Source organism: Balearica regulorum, chromosome 15 (assembly GCF_011004875.1).
Source record: "Balearica regulorum gibbericeps isolate bBalReg1 chromosome 15, bBalReg1.pri, whole genome shotgun sequence".
Classification (NCBI taxonomy): domain Eukaryota; kingdom Metazoa; phylum Chordata; class Aves; order Gruiformes; family Gruidae; genus Balearica; species Balearica regulorum.
This window is the reverse complement of record NC_046198.1, coordinates 13,945,439-13,968,503: the sequence shown is the minus strand read 5'-3', so window position 1 is coordinate 13,968,503 and position 23,065 is coordinate 13,945,439. Positions and strand designations below refer to the sequence as shown.

General features: G+C 47.2%; 2 protein-coding genes across 6 annotated transcripts in view; one reads left to right on the top strand and one right to left on the bottom strand.

Annotated features, from left to right (window-relative positions):
• LOC104637154 (cytochrome P450 2W1) overlaps positions 1-10,229 on the top strand; it is a 24,979-nt gene extending 14,750 nt beyond the window's left edge. The window contains exons 2-9 of one of the 2 annotated variants that reach the window (XM_010304533.2): positions 1,691-1,853; positions 3,528-3,677; positions 3,770-3,927; positions 4,726-4,899; positions 5,603-5,744; positions 6,129-6,313; positions 6,826-6,967; positions 8,743-10,229. In XM_010304533.2, coding sequence (XP_010302835.2) covers positions 1,691-1,853; positions 3,528-3,677; positions 3,770-3,927; positions 4,726-4,899; positions 5,603-5,744; positions 6,129-6,313; positions 6,826-6,967; positions 8,743-8,933 — 1,305 coding nt within the window. In that variant the 3' untranslated portion in view covers positions 8,934-10,229. The remainder of the gene's footprint in view (positions 1-1,690; positions 1,854-3,527; positions 3,678-3,769; positions 3,928-4,725; positions 4,900-5,602; positions 5,745-6,128; positions 6,314-6,825; positions 6,968-8,742) is intronic. The other variant, XM_075768162.1, reaches the window with a different exon arrangement.
• Positions 10,173-23,065, bottom strand: LOC104637153 (cytochrome P450 2W1). Of its 4 annotated transcripts, none has more exons than XM_075768165.1 (9): positions 22,220-22,465; positions 20,078-20,240; positions 18,639-18,788; positions 18,371-18,528; positions 16,232-16,402; positions 15,031-15,172; positions 14,563-14,747; positions 13,847-13,988; positions 10,173-12,312 (listed from the first exon to the last, which is right to left on the bottom strand). In XM_075768165.1, the coding sequence occupies exons 1-9, from the start codon at positions 22,400-22,402 to the stop codon at positions 12,275-12,277; spliced, it is 1,332 nt and encodes a 443-aa protein (XP_075624280.1). In that variant the 5' UTR covers positions 22,403-22,465; the 3' UTR covers positions 10,173-12,274. The 4 variants fall into 4 exon arrangements, with proteins under 4 accessions (XP_075624280.1, XP_010302834.2, XP_075624281.1 ...); XM_010304532.2 differs by lacking the exon at positions 10,173-12,312 and adding an exon at positions 12,876-13,348 and having other exon boundaries at positions 22,220-23,065; XM_075768166.1 differs by lacking the exons at positions 10,173-12,312; positions 22,220-22,465 and adding exons at positions 12,876-13,348; positions 21,399-21,536.

Genomic DNA, 23,065 nt, shown 5'->3' with positions numbered 1-23,065 from the left:
CACGATGAGGTGTCGATACGGCTCCCGTAACACCGGAGCTCAGCAAACACTGGCGGGTCCCTGGGAGCAGCGGAGTGGTGGGTAGCGCTGCCGTGGGGTGAGGCTCCCAGCACCTGGCAGTGTTACGGGCAATGTCAGGGCTGGGGTCAGTTTACCCAGCGGGGCTGGGCAGACGTTGCTGCAGCGTCTGAACGGCGGTTTGCAATTACCTCCGCGTGCTTTCATCACCCGCTAGGCTATATTTGGTGTTGCCTATGTTTGCCTTTCCTTTGGGATTGCTCCAGAGGGGTTATCCCTCCATCTCACCCCACAGAGAGCAAAAAAACCGGCGATCGCACTGAGCGGCGGGCACTAGCTGGGCACCCCGATGGGGGAGTTTGCAGGGCACAGGGGCATGCCCCCCCGCCGTCTGCAAAAGCTGCCGGTGGACCCGTCGCGGCTGAGGCTGCACGCGTACATTGTGTGTTTGCTCAGGCAGCAGATTTGGACTGTGGCTTCCCATCGCCTTGCTCCAGCCCAGCCCACGCTCGCCCCGAGTGCTGTTTTCAAGCTGCCAAGGAGCAAGATGCAGCCTCAGCAGCGGGGTGGAGGTAGGCAGGGGTATTCAGCCTCCCACGGCCCCCGGTGCAGCACCGAGGAGATACACGGGGAAAGGGCAGGGGTTGGGGACGGGCATGACAGTCTCACCCTTGTAAAACAGGCACGGAGCAGCAGGCACACACACGATGGTCCTCACGGAGCGTGGATTCCCCCGACAGCCTGCCTCGCTCTGCCGCGCACCCCTTTCCTTGGCAAACAGGAGCGGGGATCAGCGCAGAGCACAGCGGCCCTGGGGGCACACGTAGGACATGCCAGCGGGACCGTGTGCTCCTGGGGGGGATTTTCAGCCCCTGAGGCACTGCGTTGCCTTTGTAAACCGCCCAACGGCACAGCTTTGGCAGGGAGCTGCGAAGAATTTGTCCTGGGACGAGTGGCAGTGAAAAAGCCTCTCTGTGTCATGGCGAAGATACATCCAGAGCCTTCTCAGTGTAAAAATGAACATCACTTTGTGTACAAGCATGGGGACAGCCAGTGGTTCGGGCAACCTCCTCCTCCTGCCGTGGGTTTCCCTACTGTGCTCGGCTGAGCTGCAGGTACCAAAGCCAGGTCCGAGCAGAGGGGCATGGGTTTGCAATCTGTGTTCATCCAGGGCACGCTAAACACCTGGCGTGGGGCAAACGGCTCCTCTGGTCTAGCAGCAGGGATGCAGGAGTGCTTGGTACGAGAGGAGCATCGTTCCAAAACTTTCCTGTGCGACAGCATCGTTATTTGCACTGAAATGTTTTCTCTGTTTTCGTCTTTCTCCGGTTTGCCAACTTGTGTTGCCATTTGAGGTCCAGTCTTTAACTCTAGGTGGGTTTGTTTTTTCATTTACTTTCTCCTTAACAGCAAAAACATATTAATAGTGCACTGATGGGGGTGGTGGTTCTTTCATGGCAAGAAACCTAAAAACCTAGCCAGGCATCCGTACACAATGCCTCATGTTTGACCGTGATGAGCTCCTGCTCACCAACGCTGTTCTGCAGGTAGCGGCTCTGCAGCCGTTTCCAGCAGAGCACCAGGATATAATATGTCCTTTAAGAAAGCGACGGGTGCTTGCCCCGTGCACGCTCCCTCCCTTCCTGACCATCACAGCTCGCCTCTTTTTCAGCTTGCGGAAAAATACGGCCCCATCTTCACCCTCCACTTTGGGTTCCAGAAAGTTGTGGTCCTGACCGGGTACGAAGTTGTGCGGGAGGCGCTTGTGAACTACACAGAGGAGTTTGTAGACAGACCATCCATCCCAATATTTGACCAAATTCAGAACGGAAACGGTACTAGAGCAATGAGCGGGGGCGGGCGGGAGGGATGACACCGTCGCTTAGTGCCAGCCTAACTGTGCATCCCCGGAGCCCGGCTTTTAAACATCCCCCTTGGACCCTTCTGAAGCCAAGCTGACAGAAAATATTTGGCTTTCCTTGCCTGCATGCAATGCCTCCTGGCTTTTCATCATTTTTTGCTAATGCACTTGCGGCCGATGCATATCCTAAAAGTTCGAGGGTGAGGAGTGGGATTTTTAAAGGCACTGTGGTAATTCTGGGGTTCATTTCTGTAAGATGTCAATGAGAGCAGCTGGCTGCCACCACCACATTTACAAATCTTCCCCATGGTTTCACGAGACTTTGGACTAATTGACTTGGCTGTTCAGAGGAACAGGATTTTTTTACCTCATTTTTCCATCCTCTTCTTCAGCTGAGTCTTTAGCTTTGAGCATCCAAAAGGCAGCTTTATATGCCGGTCACAGGCTGAAGTTGGGATTACAATTAGAAATTAAATTACCCAGCCATAATATCAATAGATGAATTTATCGCTACATAAGGAAAAGGAATCGATGGAGAGAATAGCATTTTTCAGAGCTAATTTACATGTAAAATATCCCTGTGGGAGACTGTCAGTATTGCACTATAAGTCCTTTCGCACTTACCTTCTCAGCCCAAGCCTGAGCCACTTAGAGGTGACCCAAAGCTGTAAATTCATAGGGGCTGTTAAGTAACAATGGGCACAGATTTTCCCATGAAACATCTTTTCTTCAGAAAATGCCAATTTGTGAACTCTGAAGCTGTTTACAGAAAAGGAATGATCCAGATGAAATTGCATGAATTAAAGAAAAAGTAAAAATGAAGTTTAGAAATTTGCTTTGACATTTTTAGAGCAATAAGTTTTGCTTTGCAAATTAAAACTACACTGCTTTAAAATAGCGTTTACTCTAGAAAAGGCAAACGCATTCAAAAACCTTGCAGCCAAGATGAAGATGTGAAGTGCTGGAATCCAGCTTTTCAATTAACACAATCTGAGTTAGTCTTTGGATTAGTGACACAATTTTTTCTTTCACTTTCACGGGGTGAAATACCCATCCCTGCTTGGTGCTGTTAGTGATCATCAAGGCATGAGCTCAGTAACCTCCACAAAATGATAGTATTTTTGCCATTGCTGAAAATACAGTGTGGCTGGGAATCTCAATAAAACAGTTCAGCACTGACCAGGGTTGAGGAGACCGAATTATCCCATCCCACGTAGATAAATAGCTTTATGACTGGAACTGGATGAAGGGAGATGCTTCAAAAATACAAGGTTGTTGCTTGAGGCCTTAGACTTGCAACCAAACAGGGTCAGAAAAGTTGCGTGATGATTGACTTAGACCAACACCTCTCCCCAGCTCTACAGCCAATCCGTACTGGTCTGCACTCAGGAGAGGGCTGGGGCAAACTGGGTTGGGTGGGAGCTTGTTTCTTCCCAAACTACATGCTCAGTGAGACCGGGAGGATGGAGCTGAGAGGATACAGGGGTGGGGCACACAGAAATGGGAGACCCTTAGTCCCCAAATCTGTGGGAAACTGGGCAGCAGAAACACTTGTGGAGATCCCTCCTCTTCCAGTCCCCTATTTTGTTTGGTGCAGTGGGGCTCTTCTGTGCCTGAGCCCAGTGGTGACGTCTCGTGGCCTCCCCAGGTTTGTTCTTCTCTATCGGGGAGCTGTGGAGAACAACTCGGAGATTCACCGTATCCAGTATGCGCAACCTCGGCATGGGGAAAAAAATGATAGAAGGGAGAATTTTTGAGGAGCTTCATTTCCTTATCGAGATGATCAAATCCTTCAAAGGTGAGCTGGGACCATCACAGTGCTGTACAGCCTCATATACATCACTGCTGCTGCAACATCTCACTAACATTTCCATCCTCCCCCCATTGCAGGGGAACCTTTTAGCCTGACATCCTTCAACTGTGCTCCAATCAACATCACCTTCATCATGCTGTTTGGGGACAGGTTTGACTATAAAGACCCAACATTTCTGACTCTCTTAAGACTCATTGATGAAGTTATGATTCTTCTGGGATCTCCATATTTGAACGTAAGTAATCTTTCCCACAGATTAACATTTTTTTCACACTGGCAAGTTACATTTGTGAGCCACACAAACCATCAGATTTAGTCAGCAGTTTTCAAATGTTCAGAGCCAGCCATTACACCTAAAATGTGACAGTTCTCCACGTACCACCTTGGTCACCACAAGCATGCAGTCAGATTCCCCTTTGCTACTCTCCTTTTGAACCGTCCTGCACATCTGTGTGGAGCTAAAATGAGAACTGAACCATGGTTATTTTAGCTCCACAGATTTTTTTTTTTTTTTTTTTTTTTGGATAACTGCACTACCCAGGCTTTCTTTTCCTTTGCTGCATACTCTAAAAAGGCAGATTCAGTGCTGATGTCCAGGTGAATGAGATTTCACAGACTGCATTAAAAATGCTTCCTTGGAGAGCACCGGTAACACTGCTAATCTTCAAACTATCATAGCCAGTCCTTCGTAACTGATCCTGGAAAAAACTAACCAGCCACACACCGCTGTAAACTGACTGGTGGCCTGGCACGCTGGAGCCCCAGCTCTGTTGAGAGGCTGACCAGGCTGTTACTGGTAGAGGATTTGTTTCCACAGAACAGCATAAATGCTTAAAATTAGGTAGTACTAAATACAGGCCCAAAGATTGCAAAGCCCTCCCTCATCAAAATCTGCCCAGGAAGTCCCTGGGATGCTCAGGTATTAGTACTACAATACAAAACTCACCTGATACATCATGCCTTAGGAAGAAGCTATTTCAGCACGTTGATCCTTCTGCAGACTTAATGCTTCTCTTTTTTAATTCCTCATCAGTATTTCAATTTCTACCCATTCCTTGGATTTCTTTTCAAAACCCACAAGATTATGCTTGGGAAAATAGAAGATGTGCGCGTCATTTTAAGGCAATACATGAAGGCAAGCAGGGAGGACATCAATGAGAACAGCGTGAGGAGCTACATTGATGCACTGATATTCAAGCAACAAGAGGTATTTGACTGCTTAGCTCTGTTGGCTGTTTGCAGCGTCTCCTTTGGATTTTCTGCCTAGAACAGTTGCTGAGTCTTGATTTCAGTCAGGTCATGTAAACCTATTGAAATCCATGCTGTTATTCTAGTGGTACTGAATCAGATGCCAGTCTCTTACAGTTGGTGCCATTTACTGCAGGGATTTTTCTATCAAAATTAAGATATGAAAGCCACTGTCTCAGTCCACTCCTGAAATAGCAGTGCTAATAATGTGATATCAACTCCTCGTTCCTAGTGGTAAATGCATGAATTCACACGAAATGGCCTGAAAGGTAATTTTGAACACTGTTGGGGATTCAAACCTGCCCTTGGGCAGGAGGAGTCCCTTGGACCTAGGATTAGTTGGATCTCTTACTGTGCAGGGGAGGAGACCGGACTCTTTCCAAAACTGTGAGGCTGGGTCTGTGAACAGCATCTGGCCCTGGGCTTCAGACTGCTTCTAGGTGGAGATGGATGCTGAACCAAATTTCCACTCCAAACCTTCCGTCTTTGGAGCTCCCATCTTTGGCACATGCTGTGCATTCAAGATCAGGTCTATTTTATCACCCAGTTGACAAACACAAGATCATAGATAACTGCGTTGTAGGCTATGCAGTATTTCCCAAGCTTGCTGAATACTAGGACTGATGGTTTTAAGACCTTTCTTACCACTTGTGTTTTTCAAGGAGAAAAACAAGAAAGACAGCCTCTTCCATGATGACAACTTAATAGCATCCATACTTGACCTGGTCATGGCGGGAACAGAGACCATAGCCACAACGCTCCAGTGGGCCATCCTGCTGATGATGAAATACCCAGAGATTCAAAGTGAGCTCCTTCCGCCTACGCTCCATGCGTGGCATGGCTGATTTGGGGAGGGGAGAGGCCTGGCCTCAGATCCACAGAAGCTCTTTTGCCTTGAGGACTGAATCCTATCTCTCTATTATTACGAACTCCTGATGTAATTAGATGCTGGTCAAAGTCACAACCAAATAGTCCCTGTGCTTCTCTGGGAGAGAGGATGAGTGGAGATCAAAGTGTGATGCTGGGGAAACAACCCATCCACGTGCCTGAACTAGAAATAGAGTGGGGAAACCCAGGCTGGCGTTTTAAGACTCCCCTCCCTCCAGACACTGGAAAAATATGTTTTTCCCAAAACCAAATTGGGAACTGGCTTCCTTCCTGGAATCCAACTCTGTTTGTTCCTTCCAGAAAAGGTGCAGGAGGAGATTGGGAGAACCGTCAAAGCTGGAAGCTGGGCTACATACGAGGATCGGAAGAACATGCCATTTACAAATGCGGTGCTGCACGAAGTGCAGAGGTTTATTACCCTCCTGCCCCACGTTCCCCGCTGCACTGCTGTTGACACCCACTTCAGGGGCTACTTCCTTCCCAAGGTAGGTAACTGCTCCAGCCCAGGTACACACCCCCCTCCTCATTTTTGCCAGTGCCACTAGAGACCAAGTTCTTGAGAGGGAATTATAGGACTGAAGTCCAAAGTAGGTGTCCAAAATCATCCCCAGAAGAGTTTCTATGTTAAGTCCAGAGAGACTGGTATTGCAGGACTCAGTTCAGTCCCTCTCATGCTCAGGACTTCCTCACTGCATGAGTAACCTTGGTTTACCTCCTTGAAGCCATCTGCACAATGAAGTATCTGCCAGGGAATTTACAGGATCTGACCCTCTGCTTGAGGTTTTCACAGCACCATGTGGGAGTTGGCTTCAATCCTTGGCACCGCTGGGAAAATCTCACTGACTTCTCTCTCCACTGGCTGATGGGATAAAACCCTCAGGGTCTCTATCTACCCCAGGTGGAGCAAATCTTCTGGGACAGCGAAGTCTATGTCACAAAAAGAACCAAAACAGAGCACTTCTGCTATCTTTTGTGCCTTCATGTACTTTTCTTCCAGGGTATAATTGTAATCCCGTCACTCACCTCAGTGCTGCTGGATAAGACGCAATGGGAGACACCACATCAGTTCAACCCCAACCACTTCCTTGATGCTGAAGGGAATTTTGTAAAGAGAGAGGCTTTCCTGCCCTTCTCCACAGGTAACTAAAGGGCTGATCTGCACAGAGCTGAGGCTATAGCAGGACCATTTTATTACAATATACACTAATGACATCTTTGTGGCTAAGTACTGCCTTTAACTTGGTCGATAAGCAACCAGGTAACTGAATGGAGTCAATTATTCTGCATCCAAGCAAATGGCTGCTCTCCAAGCACACCTCTCTCACCACTGAAGGGGTTGGTTCCCAAAGGTTTAACAGGAGAGAAGACAAAGGGATATATTGTGTCCAAAAGAAGGTGGAAAAATGCCTCAAAGCTGTCAGGAGCAGGAGGATAACCAGACTGGGACTGGTGGGGCTGCCAGCATAGCTATGCACGGGGTTTTGTGAGCTCTCCTGGAAGTGAGGGTAACAATCCAGGGACCATCAAGTACTGTCTTGAGCCAAGTCCCACGTGTCAATGGGTCTGGACAAGGCCTCATCCATTGCCCACCAGAGCCAAGGAAGAGTCCCAATAAGCCTTGCCCCTTGGCAGGGTATTACAGCCAGCAGAGACCCAATATGGGACAGAGTACACCAAACTGTATTACTCTCACTGTGAAATCTTAAATCCAAGGCCCTTGATTGTTCCCAAAAGTCACCTTGGACTGTAATTCTTCCGGTGGCACTTTTGAGAGCTGCCAAAGATTTTCAACAAGACCTTTTGTTTTAGAGGAAGAAGCACAGGTCCATGGTTGGGGGAGGTGATGGGGCACTTGGCATCCTGACACTACTTCCATCTGTCGTTTTGGTCAAGTCACAAACTTTTTCTTTTATTTTTTTAATCTCAATTTCACCTGCAAAATACCATTAACATTCTCTCCCCGGAGGCTCATAAACCCAACCCCCCGAGACTTAAACTGAGCTAATGGTAGGAACAGTTGTTATGTATCAGAAACTCTCCACTGAGCCATCCTAAAAGAAGAAATATCACTTACGCATTGCCTTCCCGACAGCCATAAATGCTTCCAAAGGTTGCTCATTTCCAGAAATGCCTGCCCCCGGCCCATGCCCTCCATGGCTGCATTGCAAGAGGGCACAGCTGCATGGAGTAGTCTTGCTGGGAGTTTAACAAATCCCAACACTGCAGGAGCCTGTAAGTATTATAAAGGGAGATTTCCTGCAGAATCTTACAAATCCTCCCGTGCAAACTTACACTTTCCAGCTGTTTCTCTGAAAGGATGGCTTGAAGGGATTCCAGAACGTGCTCCAACCACAGACCCTCAGCAGTGACTTCAGACATTAAGAAGCCAGTCCTTGCTGTCCACCAAGTGCCTCACCCATACAGGAACCATCATGCAAGGGCTGGGAATCTAGCACAAAGAGGGGGGGGGAGGAAACAAGAAACATAGTCTTTTCTAAAAGTGGCAAGTTAGGATAAATTCCACAGGAAAAGTGAGTTTTAAACCATTCCACTTTGGGAGGAGGTGGCATTTTGCTACGAGGCTGCTTTTCAGAGAGAAAGGGTTAAAGCTGCTGGAGGGTTGGAAGAGCTAAGGAGAAGAGAGGGTACATCATAAATGCATATTAACCCTGTGACATGGCTGTGACTTGCTGCTCTGGGTAGCTGTGTGACAAAAGAGACCAGGCAGGCACACTGTGCCAGTGTGACTGGGGCAGCTACCTTTACCAACATGGGCTCATCTGCTCTGAAACACTCTGATGCGTTTCAAGGTGTCACTCCTGCCTCCATTACAACATCTCAGATGCTAACATGTCCATGACAAATATTCTAGTTTGATCTTTCCATCAAATAAACACACTGCTTTCATCTGCAGGGCGAAGGAACTGCATTGGAGAAAGCCTCGCGAAGATGGAGCTGTTTGTCTTCTTTGTAGGATTGCTGCAGACGTTTACTTTTCAGCCCCAGCCAGGAGTTTCAGAGGCTGACTTGGACCTTACCGTCCCCCAAACGACTTTCACATTAAGGCCTCAGCCTCAGGCAACCTGTGCTGTCCCGCATGAATAACCACAGCCTTGCTGAAGAGCAACCCAACAAGTGGGGAAGCTGCTTAGTCCCAACTTAGCTATGCTAGAACTCGCCACCCCCCCCTCCTGCCACATCACCCTCTTTCACATCCCCTTCCTGCTGCCTCCATCCAGTCTCACTCCACTGCTCTCCAACGCTACATCTGCCCCATAGTTTGCCGACCCCCTCTTTGCTCCTGTGCTGTGAGGAGATGTGTATGATCAATTAGAAACTATGATGGTGGTTGACAAACACACACTTCTTCTCAAGACAGACTGTGCATGGAGCCGATGGAGGGGCCAAGGAGGTGGTCTGGTGAAGGGGATGCAGCCCATGAGTAGTAGGTGTGACACCCAGGCTCACATGGCAAAGCAGTGAGGTTCATAATGTCACAGAAATCTGCCCAAAATCCTGAGGAAAGAAGCACTGCCATTTGCTGGAAGCCACAGAAATACACTGTGAGTCACACACTTGAACCATCTGTAGGCACCTCCTGAACTTTTCTAAGCTCTCTAGCTTCTAGCAAAATCCTGCCAGCCTAGGCAGCCAAGTCGAACACTGAGCATGAAAAACCTGACTGATTCATGCGATATGAGGACGAAGTTATTTCTGCCTTGGAACAGTCTCCTGAAAGATGCCCCAGAGTCTGCAAACCTGTTTAGATAAGCAAGTGCTGCTACCACCAAGTTCAACACTGCTTCACAGTCTGAATGAAACAAGATCTGTATTTCTAAGTTTGCAATCCACATCGTAAGGCCATGTGGCATTTGTACCAGCAACCAATCATAAAAGGCTAATGACACACAAAATGAACTAGACCCATTTCTGGGTGTATGGATCTCTGTCTTTCCCGACCTTGTTAGATAGGAGCAAACGCTGTTCCTCTTCAGACCTCCTGGGTAATGTTAAGAGCCAACATCAGCAGTCAATCTGGTATTTGGGATGGTCTGGCCATTGGAACCAGCCATGCAATTTCCTTGCAAATGGTATCTATAATTTCACAGTGCTTGTATTGCACGCACACACACAAGGAGTCTTGGGATCAGGGATTAGACAAGACCTGGTTTTGGTTGTTTTCCTTTTCTCTGTAGCTTTGTCTGGCTGTTGTCCCTGTCTGTTGCACTCTTATCTGCCATCGTATTCTGCAATCTTATTCCAGTTGATGTATAGCTCAGGCAATATTTTTATCCACTTATCTGTCTGTGAATTGACACTTCTCCATATGCATTATCTTATCATGTGCTTTATCATATTGTCTGTTTGCCCCTTCGTGGGAACCCAATAAAGTTTTAATCCCATGTCTTCCTTATATTTCATATGCCTGCCACCCAACTTTGCATTACACAGAAATGCAAATGCCATGAAAGGTTGATCTTGAGCCCAGAGTGACAACGAATATTGTAAGTTTTACTTGTATCTCACAGGTTCTGCATACCCTGAACCTGCTTAACAAACAGCTCAACAGGAGATCCTCCATATCTGCAGAGTGGTGTCTCCAGGGCAAAGAGCTTTCCCTTTGTGCTCAGCTATGGGCTACTAGTCAGTCCTGGGCATAGCCCTGGGGTTTCACTTTTTTTGTCTTTGGCTCTTGCTTGCAGAGACGGAATGAAAGGTTCCCACCATAGCTTCACTGGTGCTGATACTGTCCCTCTGCTTAGTGCCTCGGACCCTGAGCCTGTCACCTCTTGTTCTCCTGAAGCATCACCTGCTGGCAATGTCGCTCTTGAAGAGTGGTGGCAGCAGGATGGGGTCTTCTTCAGGGAAGGCAGGGAGAGACAGGTAAAGGAACTGAGAGCAAGCCACATATCAACTCAATGAAGGAAGTCTTGGCCTTGCTGAAATAAAAAACCAAAGACTTTTGCCTTTGGCTTCAGAGAGGCCAGGACTGTTCCTGCTCTGGCCCCCTCCAAAAGTAATATGAACTCAAAAGACAGATACGGCAACAATCTAGTGCTCCAGGGGCCAAAACTGGGCTGGGTTCAAATCTGCATGAATTCACTGGTGGAACCTCAGACCTGACCCCTTGCCATAGGCTCTCGGGGTCTTGGCTTCGAAGCTGAGAGATGGATCCCTTCTTACACGGCATCGCAGCCTTCAGAGCCTGCTCTTTTTGGACATCACCTCCTGCACCGGCACTCCCCAGCAGGCAGCGCGGAGCCTGCGGCAGTGCCGGCCGCATACAGCAATCCAGCAGACTGTGCGATACCTGCGCCTCAACAAGAGCCATGAGCTACCAGGTGCAAACATCCACAGGGAACAGGTTTCTTTGATTCCTTTGGAAAGTGCATCCGACTTGTGCCTGTGTTAGCAGATGGATGGAAGTGATCACTCCCCAGCACGCTGAATTAGACAGCTGAATATATCTCCGCAAAAGAGAATGCCTGCCTCCCATTTATTTGTTCAGCCAAACGGTGGCAGAACATTGATTATGACTCAGCTACAGATTTATCTAGCAGAAAACATTGGCTCTCAGGGGTGGAAATACCATTTCCACATTCCTCAGTGACCCTGAGGGTCTTCCCTCTAGCTGCAAAACATGTTTGTGCTTTGCAACACACTGACCTGAATTGAAGGCAAACATCTCGGGGCAGGGCAGGTGGCTTGATCTGTAAAGTGAGATCCGAACAGACCCAGCTCACGGGGTGTCTGTGGGTCCTGCCACCCGCAGCTGCCTGGGCAGCACGTCCCAGGGCCCATCCTGCCATCCCCAGCGCTGCGCGGTGCTGGGACCAGGGGCTCCTGCTCTCAGAGGGGCAATGATCAGGTGCGAGGATTGCAGCAACTGTAAAGATTTGTAAAACGAGGGCTGCCTGCTGCCTGCAGCCCCTCTGCGCGCTGGCTAGAGCAGTACCCCTTGCGCAGAATGACATTTCTATTGTCTTTTTGCCACGAGGTGGCACCACGATCCCTGGGAGTCACAGGGAGCCCAGCCCTGCCGTCCTTCCCGGGGTAGAACGCCCTGCCAGCCGCCCATCAGGGAGCGCAGAGCTAAGCCTTGAGGCTTTCTGCACCCCCGGTCCACCTGCACTCACCTGGGAGCAAAGGCATCACGCTCTGTTTATTTACCATTATCCTGGAAGAATCAGGTGGTATGTAGGGAACGGGAGGAATCTTCTCCCCATCCTACAGCAGACAAGGATCCCTCCTGGGGGTTAACCAGCTCAAACGCTTTGTGGGACTACGGCTCAGCCCACCTCCCATTGCAGTCCCATCGCCTCCTTCAGTCAGCATTTCAGACCAAGGAAGAAGCCAGCTGCTGTAAAAGAGTCCTGTTGCCTTCACTGGTGAGGGGATGTGACGACGCTCCATCTCTAGTCAGAGGAGGAGAAGTGATGGGAATGTCAAGAAAAGACAGGGTCCTGACAAATCTCACAGAAACCTGGGAGAAATGAGGAAAGGGGAGATGGACAGGTTTGCTGTCACTTTGCCCAGATCCGCCCAGCTTCTGTGCTGCTTAAGGAAAGAACATTTTAGGAGCATCTTTGCAAGGTTTCCATGCTTACTTGTTCACACGCGGTGCTCTGAAAAGAAGCTGTGCTTATGTATCTGAGCTGCCCTTCAAAAATGTAGGGGAGAGTGTTTTGCCTTGTTTGGGGAGAGCTGTTAAGTCCCACACCAGTGTGGGCACAGCAGAGCCTGTACACAGAAAGGGCCAAAGACTCCCAAGGAACTGTGCTGAGGTCCCTCAGAGCAAGGGGAACCTAAAAAGTCCACGGTTTGGCATCTGGGATTCAAAACCAGAAGTCTGGGAAGTGCTGGAGGAGCATCCGTCAGACACAGGAAGAGGGAATCTGGGAATAATTTATCCCGCATGCAGCAGGGAATGGGAAAAGAGCAGGGATCAGACGATGATCAACATTTGTATCTAATATTGCTCTCCAAATGAAGAAATGATCCACTCTCGAGAAGTATCCTCTCCCAGAAGCTCAGGACTAGAATAAGTTTCTTATGTTGTATATTTAATGTGTAAAGCAGTGGCTGTCCTGTCATTTCCAGTCATGTGTCTGGCTGGGATTTTCCAGGTAACCTTACCCACCAGCCCTCCTCTGCTTCTTAGAAAAATATTTGTTCAACAGATATTTTAAGCATATAGCCAGTACTTGGAAGGCTTTGAGTAAGAAGACACTACTTGTATCTACTGCAAAGGGCTCTGGTTTCTCCTTTGTGCATCTGCTAGGCTCTGTACAAAATAATTATGTGGATTTTTCTCAGTTCAGAGCCTTGGGTTTATTGCCGTAGCACAGCACAGGCACACTGTGGACGGGGTCTTACGGTGAATCCAACCTCTGCAGTCATGTCCAGCTCAGATTCTTTGACCCCAGGTGGAGGCTTAAAAGTAAATTTCTGGATCAAGCCTGTGAAGAAGATGAAGAGCTCCATCGTGGCAAGACCTTCTCCAATGCACTTTCTCTGCCCTGCAATGCCAAAAGCGTGACTGTTGGTGGAGTTACTGGGTAAGTGGTGGCTCAACCCAACACCTCTTGGTAACAATAGCACGAGGGACAGCACAGGCCTCAGAAATGCAAACCAGCATGGTGTGATATTAAGCAGCCATCACTGTTGGTCTCCTACAGGCATTTGAATGGGCTGTTTCACTCTGACTCTGCAAGAAATTGATCTGGGACACCCTAGAAACTGGCCTTCCCAAGGCAGAGGGAAGGCTGAACTCCTGCTTGAAGGTGTTGACTCTTCTATAGGTCCCAGTGGTGTCCTTCAACACCGGGGCCCAGTGTGCCTCCCACCCCTGAGGGCTGTTTGCAAGTCGTCAAAACCCAGGGTGGGTATTTCTAAACCATCCCCGCCACCATGTCTGTGCTGTTCCCAACAGAGGCTCGGACCCTGCCACTTGGCTAACATCTTCTGAGGGGCACTGGGAACTCGGTGCCCCGTGCAGGATCAAACGCTTTCATTACCTATGGAGAAGGGCAGGAACGCTTTCTTCATTACGAAGTTCCCATCTGCATCAAGGAAATGGTTGGGGTTGAACTCATCTGGCGTCTCCCATTGTGTTTTATCCAGCAGCACGGAGGTGAGCAAAGGAATCACTGTTGTTCCCTAGAGCACAACGACACTCTGCTTTAGCACGTGTGGATGTAGCAAAATTCTGGCTTTGCCCATTCAGCCACGTAACTGTTCCTCCCTTTGGGCTCTGTCTGCAAGCAAACTTCTACCTCTGAAGAACTAATTTCTGGGCTTGTACATGACCATATGACCCTTAGTTAGTGTGGAAACCCCTTTCACTGGCATTGCTGACTAATATGTGATTAAACAATGGCTGTTGGCTGTTCCTGAGTTATGAAGGAGAAGAAAGATGTGGGCCAGGCTTCCTTCCTGCCAAGCTGCTCTGTGCTTGCTTCCAGCAAGGCAATGAGGCAATGCCATGGTATTCCAGAGGCAGAACTCATGAATGGCAATGGAGAGTGAAGAGCATAAGGAACAGACTCCAGATTATTGCGTGCATAACCCTGAATTCACACTGCCATCAAATGCAGAGAAGATGGAGGATTGGGGAACTGGCTTTTCCCCACCAAAAGCCCTGTGCTTCAAGCTCCCCCACTCCTTGTGACATTTCACCCTGTGGGTCACCGGTGTGCTGTACCCCCCTCTTTGTCTGGAAAGCAGCAAGTACCTTGGGGATGAAGTAGCCTTTAAAGTGGGTGTCAACAGATGTGCACCGTGGAATATGTGGCAGGAGACTGACAAATCTCTGCACCTCATGGATCACTGCATTGGTAAATGGCATGTTTTTCCGGTTCTCAAAGGTAGGCAAGGAGTCAGGGCCAAGAACTCTCTGAATCTCTGCGTGCACCTTTTCTGCAGGGCAAAGGAAAGGCATGAAGTGAGTTTCCCTCAGTGGTAAGGCACCTCCAAATCCCAGCTCGTGCTGACTGCTGGTTGGACTCCCACGGGGCAGGAGGTTCCTTTGGTCTTGAATGGCAGCATACAACGCTTGGACAGAGGTGAACAGGTTCCAGATGCTCAGATTTTGGATGCATGAGAGGCTACAAAGCTTTTACAGGTAAGCAGCACTTACAAAGCCACTGCAGAGTACTTCAGTACCCTATGTAAGAAAAGCAAAACCATAAAGGCGCCTTACTTTGAATCTCGGGGTACCTCATCAGTAGCAGGATGGCCCATTGCAGTGTCGTGGATGTGGTCTCGGTGCCAGCCATGAGCAGGTCGAGCGCAGAGGCCAATATGTTTGCATCATGAAAAAAAGTATTGCTTTTATTTTGCTCCTTCAGGGAAATGAAAAGAAAAAAAAACCACTGCTGTTAGCATGGAATGAGAGAACTTGGACGAGTAACCTGGTCTTCAGAGACATTACAGTGTGATGCATGTGAATTACAAGTGCCAAGGTGCACCACATTGACATACCATTACAGAAATGCTTCACTTTTTAGCAGAAATATTTTCACACCTGAGATTTTGCTACCAAAAAAAATGAACTAACTGGACAAATTCAGTGATTTTTCCAACATCACAAGACATTTATTGGCTCTGGACAGTGGTTGTCTGATAGACTCAGGACTTCCATCCCCTGCCTGCAGATCCTGAGAAGGCAAAAAATTGGTGAGAGGTGCAGCACTGTGCCTTCCCAAGTCAGGGAGCTGGAATTTGTCCAGGTGTGTGCCAGGCCCTCCTAGGAGCCGCAGGAAAGCCATGAAGACCCAGGACACCACTGGCACATCAACTCTGCTGTCCCTGCTTTGTGCTGCTGATGGGAAACACCTTGCCCGTTCCTGTGGGCAACAGCTGAGGCACATGCAGAAGGCATCAAGCCCAAGTACCCGTCCTGCCCACCACCCGTCTCTAGTTCGCGGATGCAAACGCTTGGAGAAAAAGGGCAAATACAGACTGATCCCTCCTTGCTATACTCCCACACCATCATTCCTGTTGGTAAATCCACCCCATGGGAGCTGGTGACCTGTTTGCGCAAATGCAATAGGAACTTCTGCACCTCTGCAGCTGGGAATCTGGTGCCTCTTCCCATGCCCGGAGGGAGGGATGCGTCTGCCCGGAGGGTGCTGGAAAAATGACGTTACCTCTCTCTCGCTCTCCAGCAAGGAAGGGGCCGTAGCTAACACCTGAGGACAAGTTCTACACATCATGGTCTAGTTAATTATTTCTTGCTTTTCCTGCAGTATGTGGTATTTAACATATTACAATAGGAGGATGTTTACCCCAAATTTAAATATTTTCATATAGACCGTAGTAGAGCATGTTCATTAGACAAGCAGCACGGAGTATCTCTGTATAAGACAACCACACTAGGAATCGTCACATCGTTAAAATACCTCTTGTTTGAATATCAATGCATCAATGTAGCTCGTCAGGTTGTTTTCCTTAAAACTTTCTTTGTTTTCCTTGATGCGTTTCTTTAAGATCTCACGCACCTCTTCTACTTTTTTCAGTATCATCTTGTGAGGTTTGAGGAGAAATCCAAGGAATGGGTAGAAATTAAATAACTAAAAAGGAAAAAAAGGAAAAAAATTGTGGAAAAAAAATCACAAAAAAATTCACCCATTACCTTCTAAAACTCATGTATCATAATGGAGAAACCATTATGGGAGGAACCAAATGACATGTGATTGGTGTCTCTCTTTTTGGCTAGCTAAAAAATTTTAGTGTGTAAAAATGCCTCCTCTTATTAAAAATTCTCTACAGAAATGAATGGAGCCTATCAGACTTGTCTAGACAGAGCCTATAAACACGAATTAAAAAAAATACAATTAAGGGAAAGTGATAGTAAACTCATGAAACAATGAAATTACATTTTAAAAGAGGTAATAAAGCAAAAGATAAAGCATTACACTTTAGCAAACTCCAAATGTTTAGCAAGCCAAAATACTTATGTTTTAAAGTTGTTAGATCATCATTTTTAACTTTCACATGAATTATAAATCAATTACGCTCAGTTCTCAGCATCGTTAAATTTCACAGCACAATAAACAGTTGCGTTTTATGTGCAGGGGGGTTACTTACACCACTTCTCAATGTTATAAATAAACTGGCTGCAGAATAAGATTCACAAATCTCTTACTCTTGCTAACTGGTTATAATTTTTGCTGTTTTCTGCAAAACCTAAACCTGCCGTAGAGATTAAAAGAAAAGGGATGTTGTACTATTGTGAATTGTAACTATTGTAAATAGTTCTCATTCAGGTAATAAATTCATCAGCATCTTTTTTTTTTTTTTTTTTAAAGAGCTTTTTGGATTACTTTCAATATTACCTTAAGTCCTAATACTGTATTCCTTGTGATGGAGGATTAAGTTTAACAAGAGCTCTTGGCTCAGGTGAGGGCCTCTTAGTCGAAATACTCTTTTTTTTTTATGCAGCTCTGTTGAGTGGGTATCAACTTAATGCTATGACAGGAGGTATGAGAGGTCCGTATATAATGTCTGCAGCTCTGTACTTTGTACCACTTCTCTGTAATTTCATTAGTTTCTTAAACTGCACCAGGAGACCAAAACCCAGTGACCCCCAAATACAAGTGCAGTTGTCCCTGAGGCAAGATGTTACTTTTGGGATGTTCACACAGCACCCAGCAGAAAAATAACTGGAATGAGCCTGGGTATTTTAGTTTGTTCGTGCACAAATAAAGTCATTATTTCAATAGTTTTATCATTGGTGTGTTTTTAAAGAAACAAACTCTGGCCATGCCTTCCGAGAGGCACCTGATTCCCTCCTGTCTCTTCCACCTGAGCCTGCTTTGGACTCAAAATACGAGGGAGTAGGAGGTGCTGGTATTTTGTGGTTTTTTTCTGGTTACTGCTGGAAAAATACTGACAAAACAAAAAACATGAAAAACTGAGGAAGCAGAATCTTTCTGAACTCTTTGCCAAAAGTGCTACGAATATTTTTAAGACACGCTCCAGGAACGTTTTCCTGCAGTTACTGTGAAACACCAAAGACAGAAGGTTGCTCAGATCCCAGGCCTAAATTAGGGTCTGTTTCCTCAGGGGAGACCACAATTTGCTATAAACCATAAAGTTCACTAAATAGAGTGACTAAATAAAATAAACAAAGGGCAGCATCTATAGGGCTTCCACTATGGATTTCCACTGATGCTCCTGGATGCTGCCCCAAGTCCCACCATGCTGGAAGCCTCAGTTATTGCACTTTCCAGCTGTGGAAGAACCAAGAACATCCCTTCTGCTGGCCAGGTGACATTACCATCTCAGCCCAGTGCCACCACACGATGTTGGACCTCCTTCACAGGAGGATTTCACAGAGGAGGAAAAACCCAAATCAAAGAATCTCGTCCCTGCCCATGGCAGTGGGGTTGAACTAGATGATCTTTAAAAGGTCCCTTCTATGGATCTTATGTTTCAGTGTCCTAAAGACTCTCCAAAACCATCCAGCAATAGTAAATTGACTTGACCTACCAACTCCAATGAGATCCTGAAGCACCTCAGCACAGAGGGGAACTTACATGCAAGAACGGAGAGCCAAGAAGGTGCATAACTTCATCTATGAGTCTTAACAGAGTAAGAAACGTTGGGTCTTCATAATCAAACCTTCTCCCAAAGAGAATAGCAAAGGTGATATTGGAGGGAGCCATATTCAAGAATCGTAATCGGAAAGGTCCACCTAGAAAGGAACAAAATCATAACTGTATTGGTCATTTCTGAAGCAGCCCAGAGGTCTTCGTAGTAGCTTTGTAAAGTACCATGAAACACCTGATGTTATCTCCAGCTCACCTTTGAAGGATTTGATCAACTCGATGAGAAAGTGAAGCTCCTCAAGCATCCTTTGTTCTCCAAGATGCTTCCCCATGCCAAGATCCCGCATGGTGACTAAGGTGAACCGCCGTGTCATCTTCCAGAGCTCATGAGAAGAAAAGAACACACCTGTGGAGGGATTGCATGCCCTGTTTGCTGAGGCAGTATGGGATTTTCTCAGAAATACAGATACTAAAAACACAGCCAGGGAGCACAAGTATTTTGCAACCTGGTGGAGCCTTCTTGGGAGAGGATTGAGAGGCTCAGCGGGTGGGGGGCTGGCTTGGAAACGCCCCCCCCAGGTTGTCTCAGGAGGGCAGGAGGCAATATTTTAAGCAGTTGGGTGCTGTTCACACAAAAGCTCTGGGTTTGGCTTGCTTAGAGCTTTGTCTGTTTGCAGCCCTACACAGTAAAAAGCTCTATGCATTTGTCTCAGGCTGACTTGTTTTTCCTTAGAAAAACATCTCAGCTGTTTCAGAGAGCAAGGCTAGGAGCAGATGACACTGCTCCGTCCCTGTCACAAACAGGACAAACGATTTCACCAAACAACTTATGCTTTAGAGGATGAACTTTATGCTGTGCAGGGGGACAAGGAGGGATGGCAGGGAGGCAACTTTGCTTACAGCTGGGGAATACCCCCTAGCTGGCTACCCCATCAAAAAAACTGCTCAGCCAAGAGGGCACGGAGGTGTTTGGGTACAATGCAGATGTCCTCCCTTCTCAGGAAGTCTTCCAAGGTCTGAACATAGTCTACATCTTCATACGCTGGTTAGGGAAGTAGCATAGTGAACCCTTCTTCACACTGGGCTTCGCTCTTAAAAACAAGATGAAAAAACCCCCACATGCTGTATGCATTATATACATATTAGGTCATCAAATCTTTTCCTTTCAGCCCTGGATTATTCCCTTCATTGTTTTTCAATGTCTAGTCTTGGGCAATGTATTACTTTTTAACATGCAATTCAGAAACCTGCCAAAAATCTGTTTACAGAAGTAATTGTTTGAGGTACAAACAGCCCGTGCTATTGCACTCTTGCCAGTTCTTGCAGTCTTTATCATGAGTCATGCGTGATCCACGCTTTGTCTGAACTCCCAGTAACTGCAGAAAAGAGATTGCATAAGGACTTCGCCTTCGCATTGTGAAAAATAATTTCCTTCCCCCTGCACTGCAAAAAAAAAAAAAAAATCTCTTGAAATGTGACCCAAGTGCCACTAAAAGCAAAAAACTGATAAGGCAAGTAAAAAGATCCACAGAAGTATTTTTCTTAAGAAAACCAACAACTGCCCCCAAGCCCCACAAAATGTAGCTCTCAATGATAAGGATGCAGCTCAGGACTCTTGAATACTGTTGCAATTGAAACAACACATTTGAGAAACAGCACAGCAAGCACGTCCTTATCTTTTCAGCCTGCCCATACCATTTCCATGTTGGATGTGATAGAATATGGGTATCGCCGGTCTGTCCAGAAACACGTCTGCCATGTGCAGAAGGGCGTCCTTCACTGCCTCGTAGCCAGTCAGCACCACGACCCTCTGAAACCCCAAATGGACGGTGAACACGGGGCCATATTTCTCTGAAACCTAGAGAGAAAAATCAGAGCGTGGAGGTCGTCAGTGGAAGTAGTATGTCCTGCTGTGGTGGCTGAAGAGTTGCCTTCCCCTCCTCCTCCCATGGCCAGAAGGGATGGAGGGATGCCAGAGATAAAGCTCTGAGACACTGAAGTGAAAGAGGAATCAAAGCAAATAAACACTGCTCTGTTTAACCCAACAGCTTCCATAAAACCACTGTTGTTCTGAGCTGGTTGGGCCCAGTGTGGCCCATTGGGTTAAAAGAGGCAGAAGGTAACAAGACACATTGGACATCAACAAGACCATAAAAGCATCACCGAGATCTGCCAGACAGCTATCGAGCAACTGCTGACCGGGCAGGCTGTAACACTACAGTCCACAAGAGGATGGAAGAGCAGAGGTGTCCTTATTTAGCATAAAAAGTTAAATAAAAGCTTTGTTGCACTTAATGCAAAGAGGTACATAATATAATTCACCAAGGATGGACATACAAAGGCATAAGAAACCATTGCTCTTTCCACTTGCCTTAGAAAATTACCACAATACCACACTCTACGTTCTATTTCTGCTACACCATAGTTTTCAAGCTACTGCACAGCAGGACTTTATAGCGAGATCTGAGATACCGGGTAGCAGGAGCTCTCTGGAGGCTCAGAAACATGGTCCTGCCAGGCCTTACAAGGAATTAAGACTTGGCTGAGAGCAATGGAGTTGAAGCTGCATAAAGCTACCATGAGTTCAAGCCTGGTGTCCCATTAAATGAGATCAGTTCTGGCAACGTAAACCAGAGGAGGGTCCAAAGCTGAGCAACCCCTGCCGCTGTACCAAAGCAAACAGGTAGCCCAGGCAGAGTCTAATCTGTGTTTCAGCAACATAGCCAGGCTTGTTTTATTTATGAAAAAAAAAAAAAAAAAATAGTTCACACGACACTGATTTCAATCATTTCATAGGGAAATCCTTGAGGATTCTCCTTTTGGGGAGGATTTTCTACTCTAAGATGCTGTCACCTTGCTCCTGGATCCTAAGGTCACCTCCTTTCCAGCCTCTGCTTTGCTTATTCTTCCCAGCATGTCCATGCACCACCCCACAACCCCTTCTCCCCTACCATCCTCTGCAGAAGGATTTCTGGTCTTGCCAGAAACAGGAACCACAGTCCGAACCACTTCCCACGTCCCAAGCTCTGGGTGTTGAGCCCGCTGTGAGCTGGTGGCTGTAAGGTGATGTTCCAAGGCATCTCGGAGGTCCCTCGCCTGGCACGGTGATGGGAATGAGACAGGAGGGCCAGCTCCTCCTCCCTACAGAGTGCTAAGCAGGACAGAGGGCTGCTGGCAACCTGATGTTAAAAGGTTTGGTGTAAGGAGCAGGATACTCACACGCCATGTCCTGATGTGGGGGATGCCCGCTGAGCCACATTTTGGCTCTGGGAGACTAAATACTTTGAAATTTCCCCCTTTCTTCTGGAAGACAGATGCAAGGCAACTGTGACTCCTACAGAGGACCTTGTCTTGTATAAGTCCAAGCCATTCACTGTTTCAAATGATTTCTCCCACATCTCTGCTTTGGGCTGTGCTACATTTATTCCCATTCTCATGAAGAACTGACAACGCGAGTAAGAAATACGAACTATTTTGGCACCCACAATTAAACATTCATCTTTCAATTTGGCCACGCGGACACTCAAATATTTTAAAGTATTTCACAACACAAGGAAGATGCCAAAATTTAGGTCCATCAGTCTGATCTGTTGCGGATACTCGTAGTTTTCAATGTGTGAGTAGTTGTCATGTAAGCACTGCTCATATTTAACACCACTCTCTGCAGAGTGGGGGGTTTAACAGTTTCCTTGGGCATTCTGAAACCTTTAAAACATCACAGGCTTTTAAAAATGCATTTGGCACTGAAAATCGTTTCAGAACTGTCACCAGAGGAGAATTATAGATAGGTACGTGCTGACATTCAACACCCAAGAAACGAAGAACGCTTGTTCTTACCTTCATTAGCGACTTGTCCTGTCTCCTGATGTCCAGCAAATGCAGGTTGCCAATGATCGGAAGAGGAAACGGACCGGGAGGCAAATTTAAAGCTGATTGCTTCAAAACTTTTAAAACATAGAGTGCAGCTGATAAAAGCAATGCGCACACCCCACAGACGAAGAGGGGTGTGAAGGCAGCCATGTTTTGGTGGAGCTTGCCTTTCTGGAAAGCCACTGAGACACCTTTATTAGAATGCTCACATTATATTTATTCAGAGTGACATCATTTGTCAAGGTTTTTGCTGCACTTTGCACAACCTTCCCCTCCACCCCCGGCTCTCCACAAAAAATCAGAATATATATCTGGAAAAGGCAAAGTCCAAGCACACCTCGTGGAGGTGCAGGCTCGCAGGCTCTGCGCCGAGTGCAGCGGGGTGGGTTTGCTTCATTTCCACAGCCTCGCTCAGATTCCTCTGCCTGCAGGAAATTCCCAGCACCTGCGAGTCCCATATCTGTTTTATTATTAGGCATCGATAAGGAAATTTCTCTCAAGATTTCTTCTTCCTCCCTCTCTTCCATCCCCTTCATCCACCCTCTTTTCTGAGCATGGACAGCTCTATTTTCTGCCTTCTAGCTCTTTACCTTACAAATGCTGATCCCAAAATAATCCCTCATGGCAGACAAGCATTGCTCATCCCACGGTACGGCGAAGGAGAAGCAGGTCCTGCAGGCACAGAGACTTGCTCCAGGCCATGCGTGAAGCTGGGTGGACAGCATCTTCCCTCTTCCACCTTCTTGTGTCCTTGCAGAGAAGCGTTTTCTCCTGGTGAAGGGAAACGGAACTGGGCCATCTTCACAGGCAAGA

What these genes read in the sequence shown, in the direction of transcription:
- LOC104637153 (XM_010304532.2), bottom strand. Translation starts at nt 22,402, where the DNA reads ATGGCTGCCTTCACACCCCTCTTCGTCTGTGGGGTGTGCGCATTGCTT. An exon ending in TTGGCTCTCCGTTCTTGCAT is followed by an intron (nt 16,403 to 18,370) that starts GTAAGTTCCCCT and finishes TTTCCTTTTTAG; the next exon opens with TTATTTAATTTCTACCCATT. An exon ending in AAGGCTACTTCATCCCCAAG is followed by an intron (nt 13,989 to 14,562) that starts GTACTTGCTGCT and finishes GTTGTGCTCTAG; the next exon opens with GGAACAACAGTGATTCCTTT.